The 23,925-nt window shown below is 43.8% G+C and overlaps 1 protein-coding gene across 8 annotated transcripts in view; it reads left to right on the plus strand.

Moving 5' to 3' along the window:
• Window positions 1–23,925, plus strand: part of RASAL2 (RAS protein activator like 2) — a 147,568-nt gene that overhangs the window by 92,544 nt on the left and 31,099 nt on the right. For all 8 annotated transcript variants that reach the window (XM_035121311.2, XM_035121312.2, XM_060276605.1 and 5 more), the window contains 3 exons: window positions 16,825–16,978; window positions 20,869–20,967; window positions 22,414–22,965. In XM_035121311.2, coding sequence (XP_034977202.2) covers window positions 16,825–16,978; window positions 20,869–20,967; window positions 22,414–22,965 — 805 coding nt within the window. The remainder of the gene's footprint in view (window positions 1–16,824; window positions 16,979–20,868; window positions 20,968–22,413; window positions 22,966–23,925) is intronic.

Below are 23,925 nucleotides of genomic sequence, written 5' to 3' on the forward strand. Positions count from 1 at the left end.
ACAGCTGGAAAAACGGGGATTTCCCGGGGAAAACGGGAGACTTGGCAGCTATGCTGAACAACCTTTTATGCTGTGTTCAGTTTTCACTGTTCATAAAAGTGGCTGTTTTTGAAAAATACAAATCCATGAAGGCTGCAAGGGTATAGTGGGAGGGTATTACTACAAATAGTTTCATCCTAGGAGACAATCTGGCTATTTAATTTCGTTTATTATCAAATAACAGCTGGCAGCTGAGCTTTTCTCCTAGCTTCTAGCATGAGGGCTTTAGCTTGTAGTTATGAGTAACCTGATAGATGGCATCATTTGTGAAAGTCATTAGAGTTGGAGTTTTGAGTAGCATAGGGAGCACACGTTCCTTCCTGGAACATCTTGTTTAAGCTTAATGCTTTTATCTTGTTTATTATTAAAATGTGCATCTGTGATTCCTTGTAAATCTCCATTTTAAATGCTGAAAATAGTTTCTTTCCTTTCAGTATTTTTGTAACTTTTATACTTTTTTTAAATCTGATCAGTTTGCACTGTTGTTAAAGGATGAAAGACATTTTTCTATCATTATTTCCCCAGAAGCTTTGCTGGGGTTTGGTTTGGTTAATCTTTTTTTCAAATGCTGTCATCAGTGGGCATCCCTAGCTCAAGACTATAATTGTCTGAGACTCCACAAATGCCATTTTATAACAAAGCAAAATTGCCTTAGCATTTTCTCTTATTCTGAACAGGAGTTGGAGAATAGAAAGCAAAGCACAAAATAGATCAGGGGGGGGGAGCAGGGCCGTGAATCCTATCCTTGGAGGGGGTGTCAGGGAAGCCCCAGCCCCTGCAAAAATAATAGGTTGCTGCTTTCACACCTTCAGCCAACATATATGGGAAATAATACAGTAGGACATAGTGCATTGTTTATAAGGGGGTGGTCTGGTAGAAAGCCAATCAGCCTCTTGATCCAAATGAAAAACAGCTTATTTTTTTAAATAGTGATTTCCCTCTTTTGCCTGTGTTTTAAAAGAGCATGCTCTCAGTTTTACACAGTCAATGGTAGGCGAGTCGTGCACAGAAGCACCTAACTGCTAAACAGGGCTTTTCCACATCTTCCTATAAGCAGAGTCCTTTGACTCGATAGTGGAGTTTGGGGCTCAAATCTAATCCCTACAGTCTATAGAATCTGAAATGCATTTGTAAATGTCCAGACAAAGATAGCCTTTTATAAACTGTAGCATTAAGCTACAGAACCACCTCAGGCTGAAACTGAAGAAAACTGAACAGTGAAGAAGACTGATAAGATTTATTATTGGCAGCAGAAGAATCCTGTTTGGATAGTGGACGGGGATTTGTGTAGGGACATAAAACTCTCATCTGAAGGTGGAAGGAATTACTGCAGCTTCTGTACTGGAACCAGTAAAGTAGCATTCTTAACACCATGCCTGCGTTATCCACCCATTTGAGGTCTGCAGCAGTTTCTCTTGACAGCATGGAGCCCATCACTCCATTCAAAAGGTGCTATGCTAGTTGCCTGAAACAAATGGCTCCTCTTTGGGAAGAAATTGATAGGCATATGTGGAAATGACGCCCAGCCCAGGAAGAACCTCTTGCTGAAGAGGCTGAATGTTTAATTAAGTCTTTCCTGCATTTGTGGCCTGATCTCCCTTTAATGCACCTACTTATCAGGCCAACTCCTTGGCTAACCCAGCTGTTGAAATGCAACTTTTTCTACAGAACTCACTCATCCTTTGTATTATATTCAGCGGCCTGTTGCTGTGACAGTCCCAGAAAATAAAAGCTTCTCTCATTTTACCCTATCTTCAGATCAGTTTGCCACATGTCCGGGTCAGTTTGTGAAGTTTCTTTTCAGTCCTTACAAAAAAAATAGTCAGCATTTTAGCGTGTGTTCCTTGCAATATGCATATTTTTTGATGCAATTTTACCTAATAAACACACTTTTGGAAGCAGTTTCCCTTAAGTCGCACTGCAGCCATTTTGGAACTGGGCAGAGCAGCATCAAAAGTCGCTTCTGAGCATGCCCCGCCCAGTTCCAAAATGGCCGCCACGCCAGAATAAACCGGGGGGAAACAAAAAAATCAGTTTTTTCTGCTAGGAACAGCTGGAAAAACGGGGATTTCCCAGGGAAAACGGGAGACTTGGCAGCTATGGTTGGTGGTTGTGGTGAGCTGCATCAGATTCAGAGGTATGCATTTTAAAGGGAAGTTTGTTTCAAACTGCATATTGTTTTGGAAAATGCCAATTAGGTAGTTTCATGTGAAAATTCAAACTGAACAGAATCGCCGCTCTCCCAGTCCCTACATGTTATATTACCTCTTCATATGTTCCATCATCCATTGCCAAATTTAGGCTCCCCAGAAACAAATGATCTTATTGCCAAGAACCATGTATGCTTATGCACAAGACACCTACCATTTTTTTCTTTTTTCCCTATGAAAGGAACTCTTCCATCCTACAAGCCACAACTGGAAATTCCAATATTCTTCTTAAACATTTTCCTGAACCCACTGAGGGCCTTTGATTCCATAGCTGTTTCAGGAAGGCTGTTGCATAAATCTACACCTCTAATAGTTGAAAAACGTTCTTTCAATTTTCTTTCTCTATTAGTTAATTACTAGGAGACCATTTCCACTTGCATTGCATGTGTTTGTTTTAAAGGACCACTTCCAAACAAGCAAGCAAAAATCCATATTCTGCAAATCACTCACGTGTATTCATAAGGTGAGATTCTGTGCTAGTTAATAAACATGACTAGCTTAGGTTCCTTAATTTCAGTAGGTCCCCTCTTAGTAGGACTTAGTTGACTACAACCTATAGAATTTGGGTTTCCTGACTGGAGAAACTAGACTTGCTTAATACAAACCTTTTTGACTTTAATTTATCAGAGGACCAAAGTGCAAACCCTGCCTTCTTACCTGTGGTGCAAAATGGAATTGGGTCTTCCATTCCTTCAGACTCAGGCCCTTATCATGTATTACAGTGGGTACAAGTTTATGATTTTGTATAGATGTCATTAGGTCTCGTAAAATGTGAAGCATCTACATGTACACTCCCCACCCCCAGATTTATACTGTGCAAGCAAGTCAGAGAGCTGGGGGCAAAGTTATTTTTAAAGTATTTTAGCAGGCTATAAATGGAGGAAAGTCAGATATGTGACCATATCACAAAATAGAAAGAAGCTGTACTAAACCTGGGCCTATTTTAGAGAGGATGAAGTTGCTGTCGCATATTATGTTCCAGGTTCGAGAAGAATCCTGTAGGCATGAATAGTTGTTTGTTGTTCTTGTAGTTTTATTCTACTGTTGTTAAAAAAAGAACCCCACGCGCTATGCAAAGCAGCTTAAAGGAGTTAAAACCGACATTAAAATTAGTAAGCTAAGCAATACTAATATGATAATAAAAGTAACAGTAAAAGCAGATCTTTTAAATGACAGCTGAATTTAAAGGCAGGCAGCTAATAGACTAAAATAATATGTTAAAAGTCCAATGAAATAACAATATTCATGAATATTTGAAAACTAAGAGGAAAGAGGCCTGGTGGGGTGTCCCCAGGAAGAATGTTCCGGTGTCTTAGTGCCACTGTTTCACATACCTGGCCATCTGATCTAAGGCAAGAGTGTTTGGAGTTGTAATGGCTAAACCAGCACTTTAAATTGAGTCTGGAAACCAAAAGGCTGCCATTGCAGTAATAGTCTTCAACCTTTTCAACAAGTGTACCATGTAATTAGATGGTACCATTGCTGGCATATACTACATTGAGAGGTAGCCAGGATGATGACTGGCCGGTTCCTGCAACGGTGATTCTTATGTAGACTGATAGCCTAGGTGGATATTGGTCCTGTTCTTAAGCAGGGAACATAGGTGCCAACTCCCTGAGCGCCCGGGCACCCACAAAATTCCCCATGAAGGGGCTGGGCACCCACAAATTTCAGTGCCACTGCACACTACATGGCACCCACGGCCCCGGGCACCCATGGCCGTGGGGCAAGTTAGCACTCCTGGCAGGGGCACATACTCAGGTTCACTCAGATCCAGATTAGTTGTGCCTTAACTGTTAAGAGGATAGAATCATAGAATCATAGAGTTGGAAGAGACCACAAGGGCCATCCAGTCCAACCCCCTGCCAAGCAGGAAACACCATCAAAGCATTCTTGACATATGGCTGTCAAGCCTCTGCTTAAAGACCTCAAAAGAAGGAGACTCCACCACACTTCTTGGCAGCAAATTCCACTGTCAAACAGCTCTTACTGTCAGGAAGTTCTTCCTAATGTTTAGGTGGAATCTTCTTTCTAGTCTGTACAAATATTCTTGCTTTGTGATCCCTGCATATGACTGCCTCTGATCCTCTGAGTTCAGTGCCAGAGAGTGACGCAGGTAAGGGTGCCTGTCTGTGCCATAGAGGCAGTTATATGGACTTTGCCTTTTCTCTCAAAGAGCGTTGCAGCCCCCTGATGCTGCAGTTTGTGGTGCCCTTGGCTGCACATTGGTCATCTATGCTGCAGACCTCGAGCTGCAGTCATCAAGAGGGAGCAGGTGCCCAATTGTGTATGGTTCAGGTCTGAAATAAGCTTGCAGGATGAGAAGAGTCCTTTTTTGCAAGCTTTGTTTTTGTTTTTGACTTTCACTGAACAGCTGTTCCCAGCTATTTGTGTATCACAAACACTTTCCTATGCAGTTTTTAGTGTCTTAGAAATCCCCCTGCTATTCCAAGTCCTTCTCAGCAAATTATCCTCCCAATAATACGCCGTGAAGTCTGATGCTGGCTGACATGCTCCAGCTTGTGCCTTGGGCATATTTTGAACGGTCTTCTACTCGGTGAAGGATTCTTTTGAGAAGCATATAATCGTTTTACGGAATCAGTCACAATATTTGCCCTTTGCTGCTTGTTGTCCATTGCACTCCAGGACTCCTAAATGCATCTTATGCATGCGGTTAAGAGTGCCAAAATATTAAAACTATCTCCTGAGTTTTAAAAGTGAAGAATAATCGACAAACAACCAGGGAGCGATTCTGAAATAACATATTTAGTACGCAAGGAGGGAGTCAGCTGATATTGCCAGTTTGGGATCAGGGACTGCAGGCTTTTCTAACTGCCCCCCCCCAAATCCTTTGACCTTAGTTTTGTTTATCACGGGGAGGGGGGTGAGCGGGGAGAGAATGATGGCTGAGACAGGTTGCATATGCTGTCAGTGGATATAGTTAAAGCTCTGTGGACAGCTGGGAGGGTTTTGCCCTCCTGGGATTTACTGCCACGTGGGAATCCTCCTGATTTAGTAAAAGTCATTTTTATGGCATTATCAGACAGCTGTAGCTCGTCAAAGAATTCTCTCCCCGGTTCCTGAGAATGGCCTTTCCTGGGCTCCAGCACACCAAGTAGACATGGCTTTGGGATTTGTCGTGAAGCGATACCGCTGTGCACACACCGCTGCTTTCTACTACGGGTGCGTTCCTTCATTTCGAATGTCATATTTGCAGTACAGAGAATAGTGGCAAGTCAACCTCGGAAACAAATATCGCAGGCTGTTGTCTCCCTGTTGTTTGTCGATATTCTAATCCTAGTTTACAGAAAATGACAATATTGGAGCGGGTCGATTTGATCCTGTTTGAGCTGAAAGGAGAGGAATGTGCTGATGGCTTGCCTCACATTCAGCAGATGCTATTTCTGAGCACATTGTGTTTGTGTGTGCGCCTGCACATGCGCACAGGGAAGGTTTTCGTAGTTCTCCACTTATGGTGAATTAATATGTGCATGCAGTTGCATAAAGAAGGGTTGTGGGACTCTGTGTTATAGGACTCTGTCAGTCGTTGAAACAAGTCTTGCTTGGTTTACATAGTTCTTACACTACATTTTTCTGCATCTTTGATATAAGAGACAATTGTAGTATGTGCATAAGTTTCTGAGAGAATGTCTAAATTGTAAGACTCCCCTCTGGAGTTTGTGGGTGCTTTGCTTCAAGGTGTGGGACGCGGGTGTGCTGTGGGCTTGCCGATCAGAATGTCGGCGGTTCAAATCCCTGCGACGGGGTGAGCTCCCATTGCTCCGTCCTAGCTCCTGCCAACCTAGCAGTTCCAAAGCACGTCAACGTGCAAGTAGATAAATAGGTACAGCGGGAAGGTAAACGGCGTTTCCGTGTGTTGCTCTGGTTCACCATAAGCGGCTTTGTCATGCTGGCCACATGAACTGGAAGCTGTATGCCAGCTCCCTCGGCCAATAACACAGGATGAGTGCCGCAACCCCAGAGTCAGTCACGACTGGACCTAATGGTCAGGGGTCCCTTTACCTTTACCTTGCTTCAAGGTAGATGCAAATATTGCAGTTCTTCCTCTTTTTTTGTCTTTTAAAAGGAATACAAATAGTTCTGCTTGAAGGTTTCAGTAACTGCTTTCTTCTGAAGGGTGAGAAAGGAAGTCATGTGTCTCCTTCTACAGAGTTGTTGCTGCTTTTTTACTGTATTAGGAACTGCTCTGTCCTTGTTTCCACTTGTTTTCCGGCAGCAGTGTAACAAAATGCTTCTTAATAACATGTAGCACATTGTTTCCAGGCCGGCAGAATGGGGATTCCACCCTAAGGAGTACCCTTCCATAAATAGCAATTGGTGCAACCTGATAGGTACAATATATCTGTTCGGTAAAATGGAATTGTTAGTACTGTAGAGAGAAGCTACGCCTGTAATCCTGAGCTGCAATATATATTGAGAATGTTTCAGGAAGGCATATGCAACCAAACATACCAAACTGAAACACCGATTTTAGGATCTTTGGCTATATATTGGTTTTTAAATGAGAACTGTGCCTTTCATGCAAACCCAGAGGTTATGAAATAATTTAATCCAGGCAGATCTCACACGTCAGTTTTTGTGTACATAAGCAGTTAAATCTCTAGGATGGTATTCAGCTGCTTGACTTAGGCACATTAACTTAGTCAAGACTTTCTTCATTAATTGCAGTGGGTCGAGGAATATTTGCTAGGCAGAGGGGGGTGTTTGACCATTTGATATTTAGACAGTCAAGCAAGTTATAATGTCTGTAAAATTGAGGCTGGTGCTGAAAACATAGTTTGTGCCTTTGGTTTAAAAAATGAGGCCTTTGAGATTCAGCTCAGCCGCCCCAAAATTTCTGGCACTTACAAACAGAAATATCCAGTATATCCCCATCAACTTTGTATGAAAACAAAGGTATGTTTTCTCTCCCAAAGATGTGCCATCTTGTTCCAGCAGCTTTTGCACCTTCTTTTGAAAGGGTATGACTGATTCACCTAGGAATGTGCATCTACATTCTGTTCCAACTAGTAACTACGCACAACTGGGGCTGGTCATGGTTGAAAGGCTTGTTTGGTCGCTCTTAGAAGCTGCCAGCAAAGCACAGTTAAAGCAGGGAGTGTCAGCCAGAGCACCTGAGCGAGCCAGGGAAATTCAAAGCTTTCGTTTGCCATTAGTGATGTCATCACCTAGCAAAGGGTTACAAACAGGCACAAAAATGTACAAGAGAGCAGAAAGCAGGGTTTTTCCCATGAACATTCCCCACCAGGGATTGCCAGCTTTTTAACTGAAGATTGAACCCCACCAGAAATCAATAGTCCAACCTGCTTTCCCAGTCTTATTCTCACCATGCTATATAATTCCCATTTTGCAGATGAGTAAGCTGAGGCTGAGAAAGGAAGTTGCTCAGGGCTAAGCAGTGAGTCCATAAACTGAACTGAGATTTGAAAATGGCCTGCTTTTGGTCTGACCTGAGACAAATCAAGCTACGTTAGGGCATGGGAGTGTAAGCATCTCTCTAATAAGAGGGCAGCTGAGAGAACAGTATGTGGCATTTTTAATCAGATATATAAAGTCTGAGAGGAACCTAACTGTGTGAACTAATGCACCCTATCATTAATGTCCTTTGATTCTTCCCTATAATAAGATGGTGGGTGAATTAAATTCTGCATTTTGTTGTTTAAGTGCTAGCACCTATGTCATGTTTGCTTCTGAGAGATTTCTAATCCTTATTCATTATTATTTTTCAGAGCAAACCCCCACATCCCATAGTAATCACAGTAATTGAAACATGTACTTTGGAGTCTGGCTTTTAAATAGGTCAAAAGCAGCAGGAGGACTTCATAAGCAGAGGACAATTTGATTTTTAACCCTTCTTTCCCCCTATGCTTGAATGCTAGACCAGGCTGGTCAGGCAACTATTGGATGCCAGAGGGGCTCCCTCTGCCCCCCAGTTCTCCACTCCGAATGGAGACTGAATGGAACAGAGAAGTGATGTTTGATTGTGTGCGTGGCTGAATTTATCCATTCTGGAGTGAAAGAGCTCTACAGTGGGGCAACTGTGCACTTGCCCAGCACTTGGCTACAGCACCCTCCACCTTTGTTCCCTAATGCACAGGGATGTTTCCTTACCATCTTTGCTGTGGCCGGCACTCGTTTCCCCCAACTGCTACTGGCTGGCAGTGGGTTCCTGCTTCTGAGCTGGCTGCTGAGGGAATTGTGGATTTGCAACCTGTTTAGTGAGTGCAGTTGTGGAGCTGCAATGGGATGTTAAAATATTTACTAGGAACCCTTGAGGTTGAAAGCAGGGATGGGAGAACTGTGGCCCTCCAGATGGTGCTGGACCGCCACTCTGACTATTGGCCCTGCTTGGCTGGGACTGACCAGAATTAGAAATCCTCTGGCGAGCTGCAGGTTCCCCATCCTTGGTTTAAAGGAATACTGTGTCTTGATTGGTGCAAGGATACTGATAAGAAATACAGAGGAAGTGTTATATAGTCCAAGACCCTATGGAACAGTTAAAGGGTTGGTACAGTGCAAAAGTGTTGGTACAGGGACCCAGGTGGTGCTGTGGTTAAACCACTGAGCCTAGGGCTTGCTGATCAGAAGGTCGGTGGTTCGAATCCCTGTGACGGGGTGAGCTCCCGTTGCTCACTCCCAGCTCCTGCCAACCTAGCAGTTTGAAAGCATGTCAAAATGCAAGTAGATAAACAGGAACCGCTACAGCGGGAAGGTAAACGGCGTTTCCATGTGCTGCTCTGGTTTGCCAGAAGCGGCTTTGTCATGCTGGCCACATGACCTGGAAGCTATACGCCGGCTCCCTCGGCCAATAATGCGAGATGAGCGCGCAACCTCAGAGTCGGTCACGACTGGACCTAATGGTCAGGGGTCTCTTTACCTTTACCTTTACCTTTACAGTGCAAAAAGAACATATTTACCTATTATTGGCCTCACTGTATGGGACCAACTTCACACTACTTACTATCCTGTGTTGGTAGCTTTTGATAATCAGATATTCCCTTCTGTCAGGTTTATGCTGTACTTGGATAGCTTATAAAAGGTTAATTATCCTAGCTAAGTGTAATTGAAATAGGGATTTGGAGGGTTAATGGAGCTGTTGAGAAGAACAGATTTGTGCAAACATCCCCCCCTCAACAGCCTTCTTGCCACCCTATATGCCTGCATGATCTTCCTGTTTACAGTAATCCTGCTTGCCCGTGATTAACTGCCATCTTTGCAGAGACTAAGTGCCACTCATTTTTCCAATCCCCCCCCCCCCTAATACGGGAAAGGCTCTTTTAATCTACCATCATCACTGGTCATTAGAAAACAAGTGGAGTGGCTTGGAGTTATTATCTCTGTGCTCAAAAGCAAGAGGGCTGGGGAAATTGCCTCTTGTTAATTGCAGCACAGGGATGTCGGAAGAGATTTCTGTTACGTGGTAGGATCAAATTATTATTATTTTCTAGAAAGATAACTCTTTACATATAGTCCATTGCTTTGTGAACTAGAACTATTTGTAGACTAACAGATATGAAAGCAGCAGCTGCTGCTGCTTTTCCATCCCTGTGATCTATTAATATTGGATAGAGCAATCCAACCATGATCTCCTGTGCTGGAAGGGGTGTGGATAGGATTGGGGGTGTCACTCTGGCAGCCTCCACTGTTGGGGGGGTCTCTACAACTGCAGGGGAGCCCCACCAGCAAAATGCATCCATCCAAGCAGGTGGAAACTACCACTGGAGCAGTGGTCAGCAAGAAAGCCCCCAAAGAGTGGAGCTTTTTGTTGAGATTGTTGAGCCTTTGGGGGAAACCTAACCCCAAAAATAGTGATTTTAAACTTTTTGAGCTGTTTCCGCTACGTTTTCCACCGCCTTGCCATACATCCGGGTTTCCCCTGACATTTTGCCAATTTGGCCAACCCACCCACCCCCGTGCCATTTTTACACCCCAAAACCAGGACTGGCCAGGAGTTTTCCTGCCGTATGCAGTCCCATCGAGCCAGATCTGAGCCTCTTCACTGAACCTGCCTGGGAACTGGCATAGCGAACACGTTTTCTTCTCCACCCCAGCTAGCATAAGGGGCAGAGTTGTGGAAGTGGTGGCGGCTAGGCTACTCCATCCATCCCTGCTATTTCCAGCAGGAGCTTACATTCACCGCCAAGCTGTGCTAGAATTGGAAGATGCAGTTGTGTCCTGTCTGTAAAAATGGGCACGAGTGATGGGTTTTTAATACAATAAGGCAAAAATGACACTGTTGAACCTACAAGATGGGGATAATAGTAGGAAGCAGACAGAATGTGGATTCTGTTGCTGACCTTGTATGGAGGAGCCACTGGGGCTGTGTTGGGCTCATCCAGCCTCATTGACTCAAGTAGCTCTTCACATCTTTACAATGGTCATAGCACCCATTTCAGCTCCCCCTTCCTGTGGCTCAGCGGCGGAGGAAGCTGCTCGGGCACCTGGGGTGGGGTGGCCAGGGGCAAGGCGAGCCACCCATAAGGGCGGGGCCTCCGGACACTACCTGCCTCCTCCCACTCAGCCGCCCTACAGCTGGGGGGGGGAGAGGCAGCGGGAGAACCATTTGGGCAGCGCAGAGCCTGCGTGCGCCCGAGCCACCGTGTCTCTCCCGGGAGAGACGCATGGCTCAGGTGCACTGCAGGCTCCACAGTGAGTGCCGCACAGTGAGTGGTGACACCTGGGGTGGACCGCACCTACCACACTCCCTTTCTCCACTCCTGCTGTGGCTTCCTTGTCTGTGCAACAATGCCTTCTCATTCTCCCTCTTTGCTGCCTCTCATCATCTGGGCCCTATAAGCTTCTCATCATCATCTCTGATCTCAACCATCCTGTTTTCCTTCACACCCATTTGATCTGCATTCATTGGATTCTGTGTCTTGCCTGCAGCTCTCACCTTGCCATCGTAATCCAGATGCCTCTGCTTCCCTCCCTCCTCTGTATTGTAAGGGCTTTCCTCAAGCATCTGATAGACAGCTATAAATCTAAAGTAATTTAAGAAGTATTCAGTCCTGTAAGACCCACCTACAATCAATGAAGTAGGGAGAACTAGGCTACACTTAGCCTTTATGTGGTCCTACTTAAAATTTGTCATATGGAAAAATGTCGTTCAATACAAAGTTTTTATTTTATGTTAACTTGGGTCCATTTCACACACAAGATGGGAGCTGCTGGTTCATGTGGTGAACTGAAACAAATAGACTGGTCACCGCCTTGCGGCATTCTCTGCTCCATGTCAAACTGTCATTGGAATGTGTTTGTGATGATGTGGAGACAATCCTTTGTAGCGGTGGCTGATTTGTAAAGGAAGCCATCAATTGTGAGACAGCTCTTAGTGTCCATCGTAATATGAGTATGTAGCTTATTGGTGGAGAAAGCATCCATTTAAAATATCCGTGGTTTAGATTTAAAGCATATATGGTGCAAGACTCTGCTTCCGTCTTGTAGTGGGTCTGAAACCTTAGAAAACAATATTCAGAAATAGTGGTGTTTGCCTAGGAAGCTGAGCAGATTTTAGTGGAGGATTCAGCCTTCATGGGGGGGGGGGGGATATGATAAATGCCCCCCCATGGGAGAAGGAATCATACGTGAGGCAAGATGAATAGGGCTTTTCTGATGTGCTGTTCTTCTGCCACTCAAATGCTGACGTGATTCCTCCCTCGATGTAAGTGTCTGGTTCGCTTGCTGAAAGGGAGGGCAGGGACTCTCTCCTCTCCCCAGAAAGGTCACCTTTGCTGTGTTTGCAGAGAGTGCTCCCTGAGCTCTGCTGACTGCTGCTTCTCCCTGCTGTCTTCCACCTCTAATCTCCTTATAGATGCAGCACCATGGCAACGGGCCCAGGGCTGAGTGAGCTGGGCACATACCAGGAACCTTGTTTGTGTCACCTGAGGGACAGGATGCGGAGTGCGAAAGATGGAGAGAAGAAGAGGGATGCCTTAGTCTGTGTGGGCAGACTGGTTTACCTCCTGGCTCTTCTCAGAGGCGCACCTGTGAAACTTTAGAGCAGAGCCATCGGCAGCTCGCCCGCTTCTGGATTGAGCCATTGCTGCCTTGCAAGGAGGAATTCCTCTTCTGCGGTGTAGTCAAAGAGGAGGAGGAGGAGGTGTGGGGGTACCAAGGCACATGGCACCGCTATGATTTGGGGCTGCACGGTCAGGTGGCTATACAATTGCTTCATGTAGGTGTGCTGGATTTATCAGAATTAGTGAGTTCTTTGTATGTGGGAATTGAGCAATACAGCTAATGGTTATAGAAGTATGTACTCTATTGCTTATTGCTTTGGCTATTCCCCAGTATATCCCTCTGGTGTAAACCTGAGTTTGGAATAGATGTGATCCTTGGCCTTCAGTCTCAACTATTTGCTGTCTTTTGCGGGGGGGGGGCAGGGAGTCTGGCAATTTGGCAGAAAAGGACTGCCTTGGCAGGCTGGAGATAGTCAAATGAGAGGATTTTGTTAGATTTGATTTTAAAACTTAATATTTTTGATGCACATCGCCTATTCACAACTGGTTATGAAATCTATGTGCTTGAACTTTTAGGTTTCATTGGTAACTGAAGCAGGTTGTCATCTTGCATATAAAAACCTTTTGTTGTTTCCTTGCAAAGACCCCTCAGGCTGCCCCCCCCCCCCCGTTGCCCTGCACCCCAGCTTTTATCGTTACTATATTTTGTGTAACTTGAAATGTCAGCATTTTTTTCTTTTTAAGGATTTCTAAATCGGAGTTGTCTATCCCAGGCAGGAATGAAGCAAAGCAAATTCTCCCAGCTGCTTCTGGGCTTTCTTTTAAACATGACTTGGGCAGCAAAGTCTAACATTCAAGCCTTGAGGGAATGGGGAGAAGTGCTGCTCTCTCTCTCACACACACACACACACATCACACTTTTTTAAAACTGCTCCTGCTCCTGTGCCTTCTGAGTGCTTGACACTTGGAAATTAAGCAAGTAATTTTACCTGGAAGGAATAATAATAATAATAGGAATAGGGATTGCTGTTCAAAGGCAAAGGAGCAGTGCCAGAAAGAATTGCCAAACCTGCAAGGTAGGAACAGAGGGTTTCAAACAATTTCTTTATTTGTATTTTTCCTTCAATAAAAACTAAATGCAGTATGTGTTTAAGAATTTAAAATTGACCGATATGATTTATAGGATCCCAACAAAAGGACATGGTTTAAGTAAGAGACAATGGAAGTTAAAAACTATAGCAGTTATGGAACAAATCTCAAATGCGGAGAATTAATCCCAGAGAATAATTTTTTTATCTCAGCGTAAAGGGGGAATCATCAAGAAACTACTCTGCTTCTGTTTAAAATATAAATGTCAGATGAGAGCATGAGGTCAGTTGAAATGTGATTTATTTGTAAACTAGGGGTTTAGGTTTGCTGGAGCGATAAGGATCAGGCTTGTGGCACCCTAAAGAGTTTGGATTTTTTATGTAAGGGAGCAGTCAAAAACAGAGTATACTCCCCAAGGTGTGAAATGGCACTTTCCATTCTATTCGTTGTTGTCTTAAAGATAACTAATACCATGCCCTTCTCTTGCTATGGGCAGTTCACCAGAAATGAAAAATAATTTTTTTCAATGGGGACTCCGCCCTAGCTCACTCTGCACGCCAACCCCCTTGCCATTTCCCCATATTAACCACCTAGAGGAGCTTCCCCTCCCCAACAAATAACTACTAAGCTCCCCTTTCACCTTTCTGAAGCCACTTCTCTTTTCTATTCTGCAGCGCCACTTGGCACCCGTTTCCATCTTCACCCCATGCCTATACCTCCTTGCCCTCCTTTTGTGCACCCCCCTCTGCATCTGCTGATGTTTTAAACCATCACTTTCTGCCTCTCCGTGTCCCTGTCTTCTCACTCCCATGCCACGGCCACTGCTGTTGTGCCACCTGCCTCCTCTTTAGCTCCCACACACACACACACACCTTGGCCTAATGCAAATCCAGGATTGGGATGCAGTACAGTACTACAAATCCTCCAAAGGGGATGCACAAGGATATTCTTATTTTTATTATAGAGGAAAAAAGCATTGAAATTCTGTGGGAAATGTCGGAATCCTTCCGTTAAATGAAACCAGAATAGCGTGCATTTTATTTTCTGTGCACGCGCCCCCCCCCCACTCGCGAATTAGGCACATCTCAGCTTCACTGTGAACTCTCTTGTGCATCCTTGTCAAGTCACTGCCTTTACTTTTGTTTTCCAAGTGCATACAGAGGATAAAGCAACAGAACCAGTTGGGCTCCTAGGGCATTTGCATAGGCTTCTGAATATTTACAAAGTGCCACCTCTGATAAGATTTCTTTCTTTCTAGGAAGCGGTCTTATATTAAATGACCACTTTATGGCCATCTAGCCCTATTTGTACAACTCTTTGTCTTACCCTGACAGACAGCAGCTCTCCAGGGTCTCGGGGGGGGGGGGTCTTCCCCTTCCCCTACTGCCTAATCCTTGTGAAAAGAAGGTGCCTGGGGTTGACCCCCTGAGTCCTGCACACAGATTATGTGCTCTGCCAAGCCAGCCAGCTAGGATTCCTCATTCATAATGGAATCCACTGGTTTGGGCAAAGCTTTTTGAATCCTGCTTGCTTTTTTTTACATGGGATGGGAAGGAAATTGATGGAGTTGGGGTTAAGGCACAGAGCGGGACGCGGAATAGTCTTTGCATAAGAAGAGGCCTGTTGTGCTAATAAAGGTTATACAAAAAAGAAACTGCATCCCAACAAACTAAAAGATGTATTGAAAGATGATTGGGATAAAAAAAATAGCTATTACAAGCTACTGTGAATAAATTTGGTCTATGAATCAATATTATATGAAATCTATTGACAATTGAAAACAGACCTCCTTGTTTCAGAAGCAAAAGAACTGAAATAAAAATAAAAAAATTCTTTCAGTAGCACCTTAAAGACCAACTAAGTTTATATTTTGGTATGAGCTTTCGTGTGCATGCACACTTCTTCAGATACACTAGAAACAGAAGTGTCAGACCCTATATATATACAGAGGGTGGTGGGGGTGGGTGGGAATGGGAGATGGGCTGATGGGAGTGGTAAACCTGTATCCATCTACAGGTTTACCACTCCCATCAGCCCATCTCCCATTCCCACCCACCCCCACCACCCTCTGTATATATATAGGGTCTGACACTTCTGTTTCTAGTGTATCTGAAGAAGTGTGCATGCACACGAAAGCTCATACCAAAATATAAACTTAGTTGGTCTTTAAGGTGCTACTGAAAGAATTTTTTTATTTTGCTTCGACTCAGACCAACACGGCTACCTACCTGTAACTGAAATAAAAACAGTTTGTACTGACAAAATATCAACAATGTACCTATAATAAAACCTGTTTGGCATCAAAGCAAATGTGGCTTTAGAAACAATAAAACAAATTTGCTATATACAAATAAAAAACAATACCACCAATTAGGATTAATAATAATACTTATCAAGCTGGACAGAAGAGTTCAAGGATGTACCATAATGTTTGATGGCACATTAGCTGAACTAATTTGCAATACTTGCTCCATTTGAAGGGGCTTTGAGAGCCCACTTTAACATAACTATGCCTTCTTACATTCATGTATGGCACTCAAAGGCTAGATAAATGTAAACCCCGGTCGGTGCTGCTGCTTTTTTATTTGTATATATAAAAAATTGCTTTGATGCCAAAACGTTTTATGTACATAGTACAGAGAACATTGAGGAAGACCACGGTTGAAACACTTTTCAGATTCCTATTTTCCACATTCCGATTTTATCACTTTAAAGTTCTATGTCCCGGGCTATGCGATTCTCAATCATGTCCAAAATCATATATCCTTACATCCATCGAGTACAGCTTTATTTGTAAATAGGTATATTTTTCCAACTCTCTGTTTGCCCACGCAGCTTCTCCTGACTTCATTCCAGTCTCCCAATCTGGGCTGTTATCCTGGATTTAATGACGCAGCAACTCCCATGTCGTTAAATTGTTAACTAGCAGAATTTTCTGGGTCCTGTAAAAATAAGCAATGTTTGTTTGAGATACAGGTAGGTAGCCGTGTTGGTCTGAGTCGAAGCAAAATAAAAAAATTCCTTCAGTAGCACCTTAAAGACCAACTAAGTTTTTATTTTGGTATGAGCTTTCGTGTGCATGCACAGGTATCTGAAGAAGTGTGCATGCACACGAAAGCTCATACCAAAATAAAAACTTAGTTGGTCTTTAAGGTGCTACTGAAGGAATTTGTTTGAGATGTTAGTATATATAAATATTTATTTTGGTTAGCATTGTAAAGCCAGTTGTAGGTCCCGAGTACTTAGCTGGAGAAAGTGGTGTGTGTACATGTTATGATTGTGTATAGTTGTCTAGTTTTTTGTTTTGTTTTTTGCCAACATGCCAAATATTTCTGAGTTTCTGGATCTGCCAAATCTTGTCTGGCATTCGTCAGGGGTATCTTATTTCTAAAACCAACAATTGGAGTGAGGCACCTTAAAAGCCGCTTTTAAGAAAACTTTGTTTTATTGAACCACCTTCTTTTTTTGTGGTGTCTTATTTCCACCCCCTTTTGGTCTTTGCACAGGTCTCGTGGTTTGCCAAAGCTGAAAGAGTCTCGTTCTCATGAATCTTTGCTGAGTCCAGGCAGTGCTGTAGAGACATTAGATCTTGGGGCAGAAGAGAGAGTCTTCGTCAAGCCACTTCATAGCAGCATACTGGGACACGACTTCTGCTTTGAGGTAAAAGAAGAAGAAAAAAAGCAAATGTCTTCCTTTGTTTCGGGGGGGGGGGACGTAAGAGTAAGAAAGGGGAGAGGAACAATTGATTGCTTAACTGACTTGGTTTGGTTGCTTATCTTACTCCTTGTAATTTCATAATTGGATGAGGAAATTGGCGGCTGCTTGGGATTTAGCATGAGAAGGGCGTGGACTATCTGATCATCAGATGACTCTCAAATTCTTGGGGCTACGGCCTTCAATCCTTCAACAGAAAGAAATATTTTCAGTTGCTGGGCTGTGTAAGAGTGGGCACTTAGGAAGGTGTTACCACGTCCTGGGCCATTTTGAGCTGACGTATGTCACATTGCCCAACAGTTGAGCAGCCTTTTCACCTGCGAGGACTGAGCTAGCATTATATTTCCAGATCGGGAACTATTTTGCATGTTTTGACTGTATGGGTCATGATTAGTAACGGGCAAATTGTGCTTGGGGTAGTCCTGCTTTCCACTTGCTTTTTGCAATATTTCCTGGTGTGTGTCCTGAGAAACGGGAGGCATGTGCAGTGTGTAGATCACCGGCAAGCAGGAGCCTTGCACAAACAGTAGATCAGAGCAGCTGATAACAGGCAGCCTTGGCTAGCCAATGTCCCCCTTTCCTTGACTCAAACTTACTTAGAGACAGGGCAATTCCAGCAGTGCCACTTCCTTCCCCACCCCACCCCCTCCTGTGTGTCACTTTCTCCCCTTCTCTTTCCAGCACCCAGAAGGTTGCAACAGCAACAGCCCAGATGCACTCTAGGAACTAAAAAGAAGGGAGGAGAGACCCGGCCCCTGCCACAGCTCCACCTTCTCCACCAGCAGTTAGTTTGGAAGAAGGGAAGGAAGGTGAAGAGACAGGCAGAACAGAGGCCCAGGACCAAATTTGCAATGATTTGGCCTTTGTCCTGTAGTGAGATATTTTGAACTGGCGTAGTTTTATATTTAGGGTTGCCATATGTCAGGCATAGGCAAACTCGGCCCTCCAGATGTTTTGGGACTACAACTCCTATCATCCCTGACCACTGGTCTTGTTAGCTAGGGATGATGGGAGTTGTAGTCCCAAAACACCTGGAGGGACGGTTTTGCCTATGCCTGCCATATGTCCAGAATGTCCCAGACATTGCTGGGATTTGGCTGTCAGAACCAGTGTCCGGGTGGAAATCACTGGAATATCTGAGAAAATCCAGCCATATGGCTGCTCAAGCCGCATCAGAGGGGATCCGGGTGATGGCGGCAGCTGCGCCAATGGCTCCGTGACCTCTCTGGTCCTGCCTGGGCCTTCCCCAGCAGCAGCAGCCCCCAACAGCTGCTCAAGCCGCGACGGGTGGGAAGGCCCAGGCAGGACTGGAGAAGCCGTAGAGCAATGAGCCTCCCTGTCTGGGCCCGATCGCAGGCACGACCTTGCCGGTGGCCGATTGGAGGCCGATTGGAGCCTGAGAGGGAGAGGTGGATCATTGCCTGGAGTCACACATCCCCTCCCCCCCCCAGCACCGGCAAGCTGGAGCCTTGCACAAACAGTTGCAGCAAACTGCATGGCCGAAGCAGGCGCTGGAAAGGAGTGGGGCAACAACGGGAGAAAAAACTTCTGCTTGGCTTCCACCTCAAGGGAAGGTCTGTCTGGGAAGGCCATTTTCAAAAGATGGCAACCCTATTTATATTCCAATTTCCGCCCAATTCATACTCCATCACTTTTGGTAAATGCCCGGATGTCTTCTGTAGACACATTTCATCTATTTGATAATATTTGTTATCACTTAAGATGGATCACATTTCTATCCCACCTGCCCTCCAAGGAGATCAGGGGGATGTTATAAGGTTGTTCCCTGTTTCCCATTATAGCCTCACAACAACCCTTTGAGGTAGGTTAGACTGAGAGACATGCTATACCTATGCCATACCTTTCAGATCCAAACAGGACTTGCGTACTTACAAATCACATAAACCAAAGATTTGGTGGAAATTTGTCAAACCAGTTAATCATAATATATAGCTAAAACAGCAGCAGTCTGAACTAATACAAATTGACCTGATTATTATTATTATTTGGGGGGGGTGGACAACTTGGAGGAATATTTAGCTTCCAACGTGTTCCATGGTCCATTCCACCATCGTGCTACTCCCACAAAAAGTCCATGTCTCAGATAGGAATTCCTTAGGGAGAAAGTTCCTGCAGCAAGACTTCCCTAGAATGATAATCTTAAAAGGCAGGAAAGCTAAAAAAATGATAACATTTGGAGGGAGAACTATGAAAAATCTGGTATGTGGGCCTCTGTAGCATCGAAAAGCTAGGGAATACGGCTTTCCCCACTGTACCCTCGTTTCTGCTTGATCCTTTAGTGATTCAGTAATTCTGTAAATTACTGACTGTTACTATTCCAGTGCATAATGTATGTTACCTTTCAAGAGAGAGACAGTATTATTTCAAGCACCCATGAGCCATTGAGAAGTCCCAAGGAGGTTGTGTTTCTCTGAGTTGCAATGAATGGATTTAGAAGTGCTATGTTAACCTGGCCTAACGTCGTCTGCTAACAATCTGTGCAAGCGTTGTAACATAATGATAATCTTTGTCGGGCAAAATGATTCAATACATTATATACGGGCATGTTGTTCGCCTTCTGTGTGCAAGTGTGTGCATGTGCAGTCCCAGAGACATAAATTAAGATAATGTAATGTAAAAACTTGCGCACAAACGTTGGCCTGTTCTTGCTTCTCTTTCTGGTTGTCCTGGCAACTTTGTTTTGTTGAAGGAAACTCTCAAGAATTATTATAACATACTTTGTATTGGTGTTTCCTTAGAGGGGAACATGTTTTAGTTTGCTTCAGGCTTTGATTTAATGTAAATACCTCTGAGAAGCCTGGGTTTGTCTGCTGAGTGAAGTAATTCTTGCAGAAACAATCCTTCAGATGTCTCTCTTTGTATAGCAGTTCAGTAAGCAAATGGGCACTTGCTCCTTCAGTATGGTACTTCAGGATGGTAATTTCAGAGCAACTACGGTAGAATCATAAAAGTTGCTCCCCTATTACACGATAAGGAAACCGTCATGGTCTAAAATAATTATTTGGCCGTTTTTACTATTTATTTTATTTAGCAACTTTTTACACAAAGTGATATTGACAGCTGATGTGGTAAAGTATCATCCAATGCATAAAAGCAAATTCTTGGAATTACCAAAAAAATATATAAAAGAACCTACATCATGGAGGGAACAGTACTCAAGTAACAAACTTGCAGTTTTGTGTAACATATTTGAGCAGAACAAGTAATCTAACCCTGAGCTTTTCTGTTTCCCTTTCCTACCTGCTTGTTTTCTTTTCTGTTGTTTTCTTTGTGTTGTTTTAACCCTGTTTTAACTTTAATTTCTGTCATTTAGTTGCTTCCTTGTCATTAAATAATCTAATTAGATGTCTAGTGAAAAACTGGGCAACCTGGGAATATCAGCATTCTGTGTTTGTTTGTTTTTTGAAAGCATAGTTGGTTCTCTTTTGGAGAGAAGTTTAGAGGGACCCTTGTCTTGTGAATTGGATTTGGGGGGGGGGAGAGAGACTTACCTAGTTTACCATATTTCAGGCATGAACCCTGGTCCCTCCTGATCTCCATGCACTCCTTTGATCCCCCTACATTTGAAATCCAATTTTTCTGAAAACTTAATATGTGAAGGCGAATTAAATAATGAGTACATTTCTGTACAGTATGTGCATACATGCGTGTTTATACATGTGCACACTTCTTCTGCTTTCTTAATTTAGTATTGGCAAGTATTCTAGAATTGTTTGTGGTAGGATATTCAAGATTTTCATGCCCTTCCTTATTTTACATAAGTTGCAATTATGAGCTTAGCTGGTTTTAATTTTTATTTCTTTTTAATGTTTTAGGTAACTTATTCCTGCGGCAGTAAATGTTTCAGCTGCTCCTCAGCGGGAGAAAGAGACAAGTGGATGGAAAACCTGCGGAGGGCAATCCAACCAAACAAGGTACCATATAAGGGAAATCCAGTGATTTTATGCACCCGGAATAATTTCTTTCTGGGCCAAGCGATGTATCCCATTCTTCCCCAAACAAGCACACCCATTTAATTAGGTTGATGGCAGCAATACCATCAATGCCCCAGAGGAAAACTCGTCAATAACACAAAATGATGCTCGACTCCACTTTGCACAAAGGTCTTAATAGATACACATGGTCTTCTGTCACCCTCATTAATGGTTCTGTTTTCCAGAGATTTGTCAGGGTTTGTCTTTTTGAAAAAGTACCTGTGAGCTCTCTCTTTAGCCAAGTGGCCAACAGAGAGAGGCTAAGAATTTTGAATTTTGGTGTTTGCATTAAAAATGGAATGCATCCTGTAAGGGGGAGGGTTTATAGAGAAACCCCCCCCCATCCGAAGCAGCACGTCTCCTAGCAGTCATGAGAGTGAAGGGTCTGATGGAGGGAGTCAGGAAACGGAAAGGGAGTGCCAGGGTTCTGGCAACATCCAAGAGCCCCCGCTCCATCGGCAGGGAGAGAGGGAGGGGGAAAGAGAGGACGACAGGAATCAGTCAGACCGGAGACCTCCCCTCCCCCCCCGACGCCGGAATTGAGGAGGAGGAGGAAAGGGAGGCGCTTCTCAGTTCCGAGGCTTTTATGTTGTTCAAGAACGCGAAGGGGGGCAGTGCAGGAATCTGACTCGAGCGAGTAGACCTGAAACCAGCAGTTTGTTACACTGTAAATAATGTGCACTAATAAAAACATCTGAAAGACAAGCATGTGGAAGGTCGTTACTCAAGAGTAGTCACACCAACCCTGACACATCCACTGACAGAATCTGCCATGGGTTGCTAGATTGCTGGTCCTTCTTTCCAATCCCTCTGTTATAACATGAATAATGGTACTATCCACTAGAAAGATCCATTTAAATCTGGCTTCCAGCTAGGGCTTGTGAGATAAATGACCTTATTTGTTCCTGTCAAATTTCTTCTTGAGCTGCAGTGCTACCAGTTTCTCTTGGATATAAGTTCAAGCTCGCAATTATGCTTTATTAAGTCCCAAACAGCTTGAATCCAGAACACTGTAGAAAAAAAGCATCCTCTCCCATAAAATTATTCATAGTGGGTTCTTTTGGAGGGCTATTTTTTTGCAGGTATTTCTAGTACCGTACCTTCCCTAGAGTGATAAAGGCTACAAACACCCTGACTATTCGCCATGCCGGCTGGCTGATCGCCATTGTAGCCCAGAGCATGGTTGATTAATTGTTTTATCTTATATGTGTTCAGTGCTTTATGCAAACTTGAGGACAGTTTCTCTCCTTTGCAGCATTTAAATATAAAAGCAATGATAATAAAAGTTAAGAGCAGCATAGAACAAGAAGTCGTCCACATGTTAGGCATTTGGCCCTTGCAATGAGGCTGGCCTCGGGTAAACTAAATAAGCCTTTTTCTCTCCAGGACAACTGCCGACGAGCAGAAAACGTGCTCCGCCTTTGGATCATCGAGGCAAAAGACCTGGCCCCCAAGAAGAGGTACTTTTGCGAGTTATGCGTGGACGATACCTTATTTGCCCGCACAACCAGCAAAATGAAAAACGACAACATCTTCTGGGGAGAGCACTTTGAATTCTCTGGCCTTCCACCTGCCCACAGCATCACCATCCACATCTATAAAGATGTTGAAAAGAAAAAGAAAAAGGACAAGAACAACTATGTGGGTCTGGTCAACATCCCCATAGCTGCTGTGACTGGTCGGCAATTCGTGGAGAAGTGGTACCCCATCAGCACCCCCACGCCTAATAAAGGGAAGACAGGTCCATCCATACGGATAAAATGCCGTTACCAGACAATTACCATCCTCCCCATGGAGCAATACAAAGAATTTGCTGAGTTTGTGACCAACAACTACACAATGTTATGCTCCGTTCTGGAGCCAGTCATCAGTGTCCGGAACAAAGAGGAGATGGCCTGTGCTTTAGTGCACATTCTTCAGAGCACTGGCAGAGCCAAGGTAAGAACATGCAAAGCTCTTGTGTCATATTTAGTGCTATTGAAAGATGGTGGTAGATTGGGTCATCCCAAACATTAAACTGATTCTTTGTTGTTATGATCCTGAAAGCAACATTTCTCTCTGCCTATAGATGTCTTGAAACGGAACATAACGCAAAGACAGTGGTCAGTGTTTTAAAGAATAATTAAGGCTGTGGTCCTGGGAAGAAAGCCTATTGAACTCAAGAAGTCTGACTTCTGAGTAGACACATATTGGATTGTGCTGTAAAAGTATTATTTTAAGAAGAGAGGGTCAATATACAAAGACATCTACTGCTTTGAAAATAAACACACTGACATTAAAAAATATGTGTTTTATACTTTATATCCCTCCTTCCTTCACGGGACTTAAGGTGAAATGTGTGGGTTTGCCCCATTCAGGCACTACAGTGAAGTTGCTATATTACACACTTTTTCATACCAGGCACCAGAAACATAGCGCAGGAGTCACCTAATGCGCCCTGTCAATAAAAGCTCTGTGCAAGGACATCTGCTTGTGCAAGGGGACTTCCCCTACTTCCCCCCTGCACCCCCTGAATTTAGCTCAGGAATACCCACAGAGCAGCACATAGGAAGAGGAGATGGGGGTCATTATGTCTGTAAAGCTGAAACCCTTGTGCTGATGGAACATTCACCATAGTGAAGCATTGGATTCCTCCTGTACAACCAATCTTTACTATTTCAGAATTCTATCAATCAAACTCATTTTTCTTCTGTCTGACCAATTAGGGTGAAAGTTACAGGAACTATTTGCTGAACCACCATGATTCATAGCTATCATAGCTATCATTGCTTCTATAATATTCCCCTGAAGTAATGAAGAAAAGTGACCTCAGATTTCCTTGGTACAAACTGTGCACTGGGTATATCAGCATATTGTTGCGCTGCTTTCTTAATAATAATAATAATAATAATAATAATA

The sequence above is a fragment of the Zootoca vivipara genome, chromosome 7, assembly GCF_963506605.1.
Source record: "Zootoca vivipara chromosome 7, rZooViv1.1, whole genome shotgun sequence".
Taxonomy (NCBI): domain Eukaryota; kingdom Metazoa; phylum Chordata; class Lepidosauria; order Squamata; family Lacertidae; genus Zootoca; species Zootoca vivipara.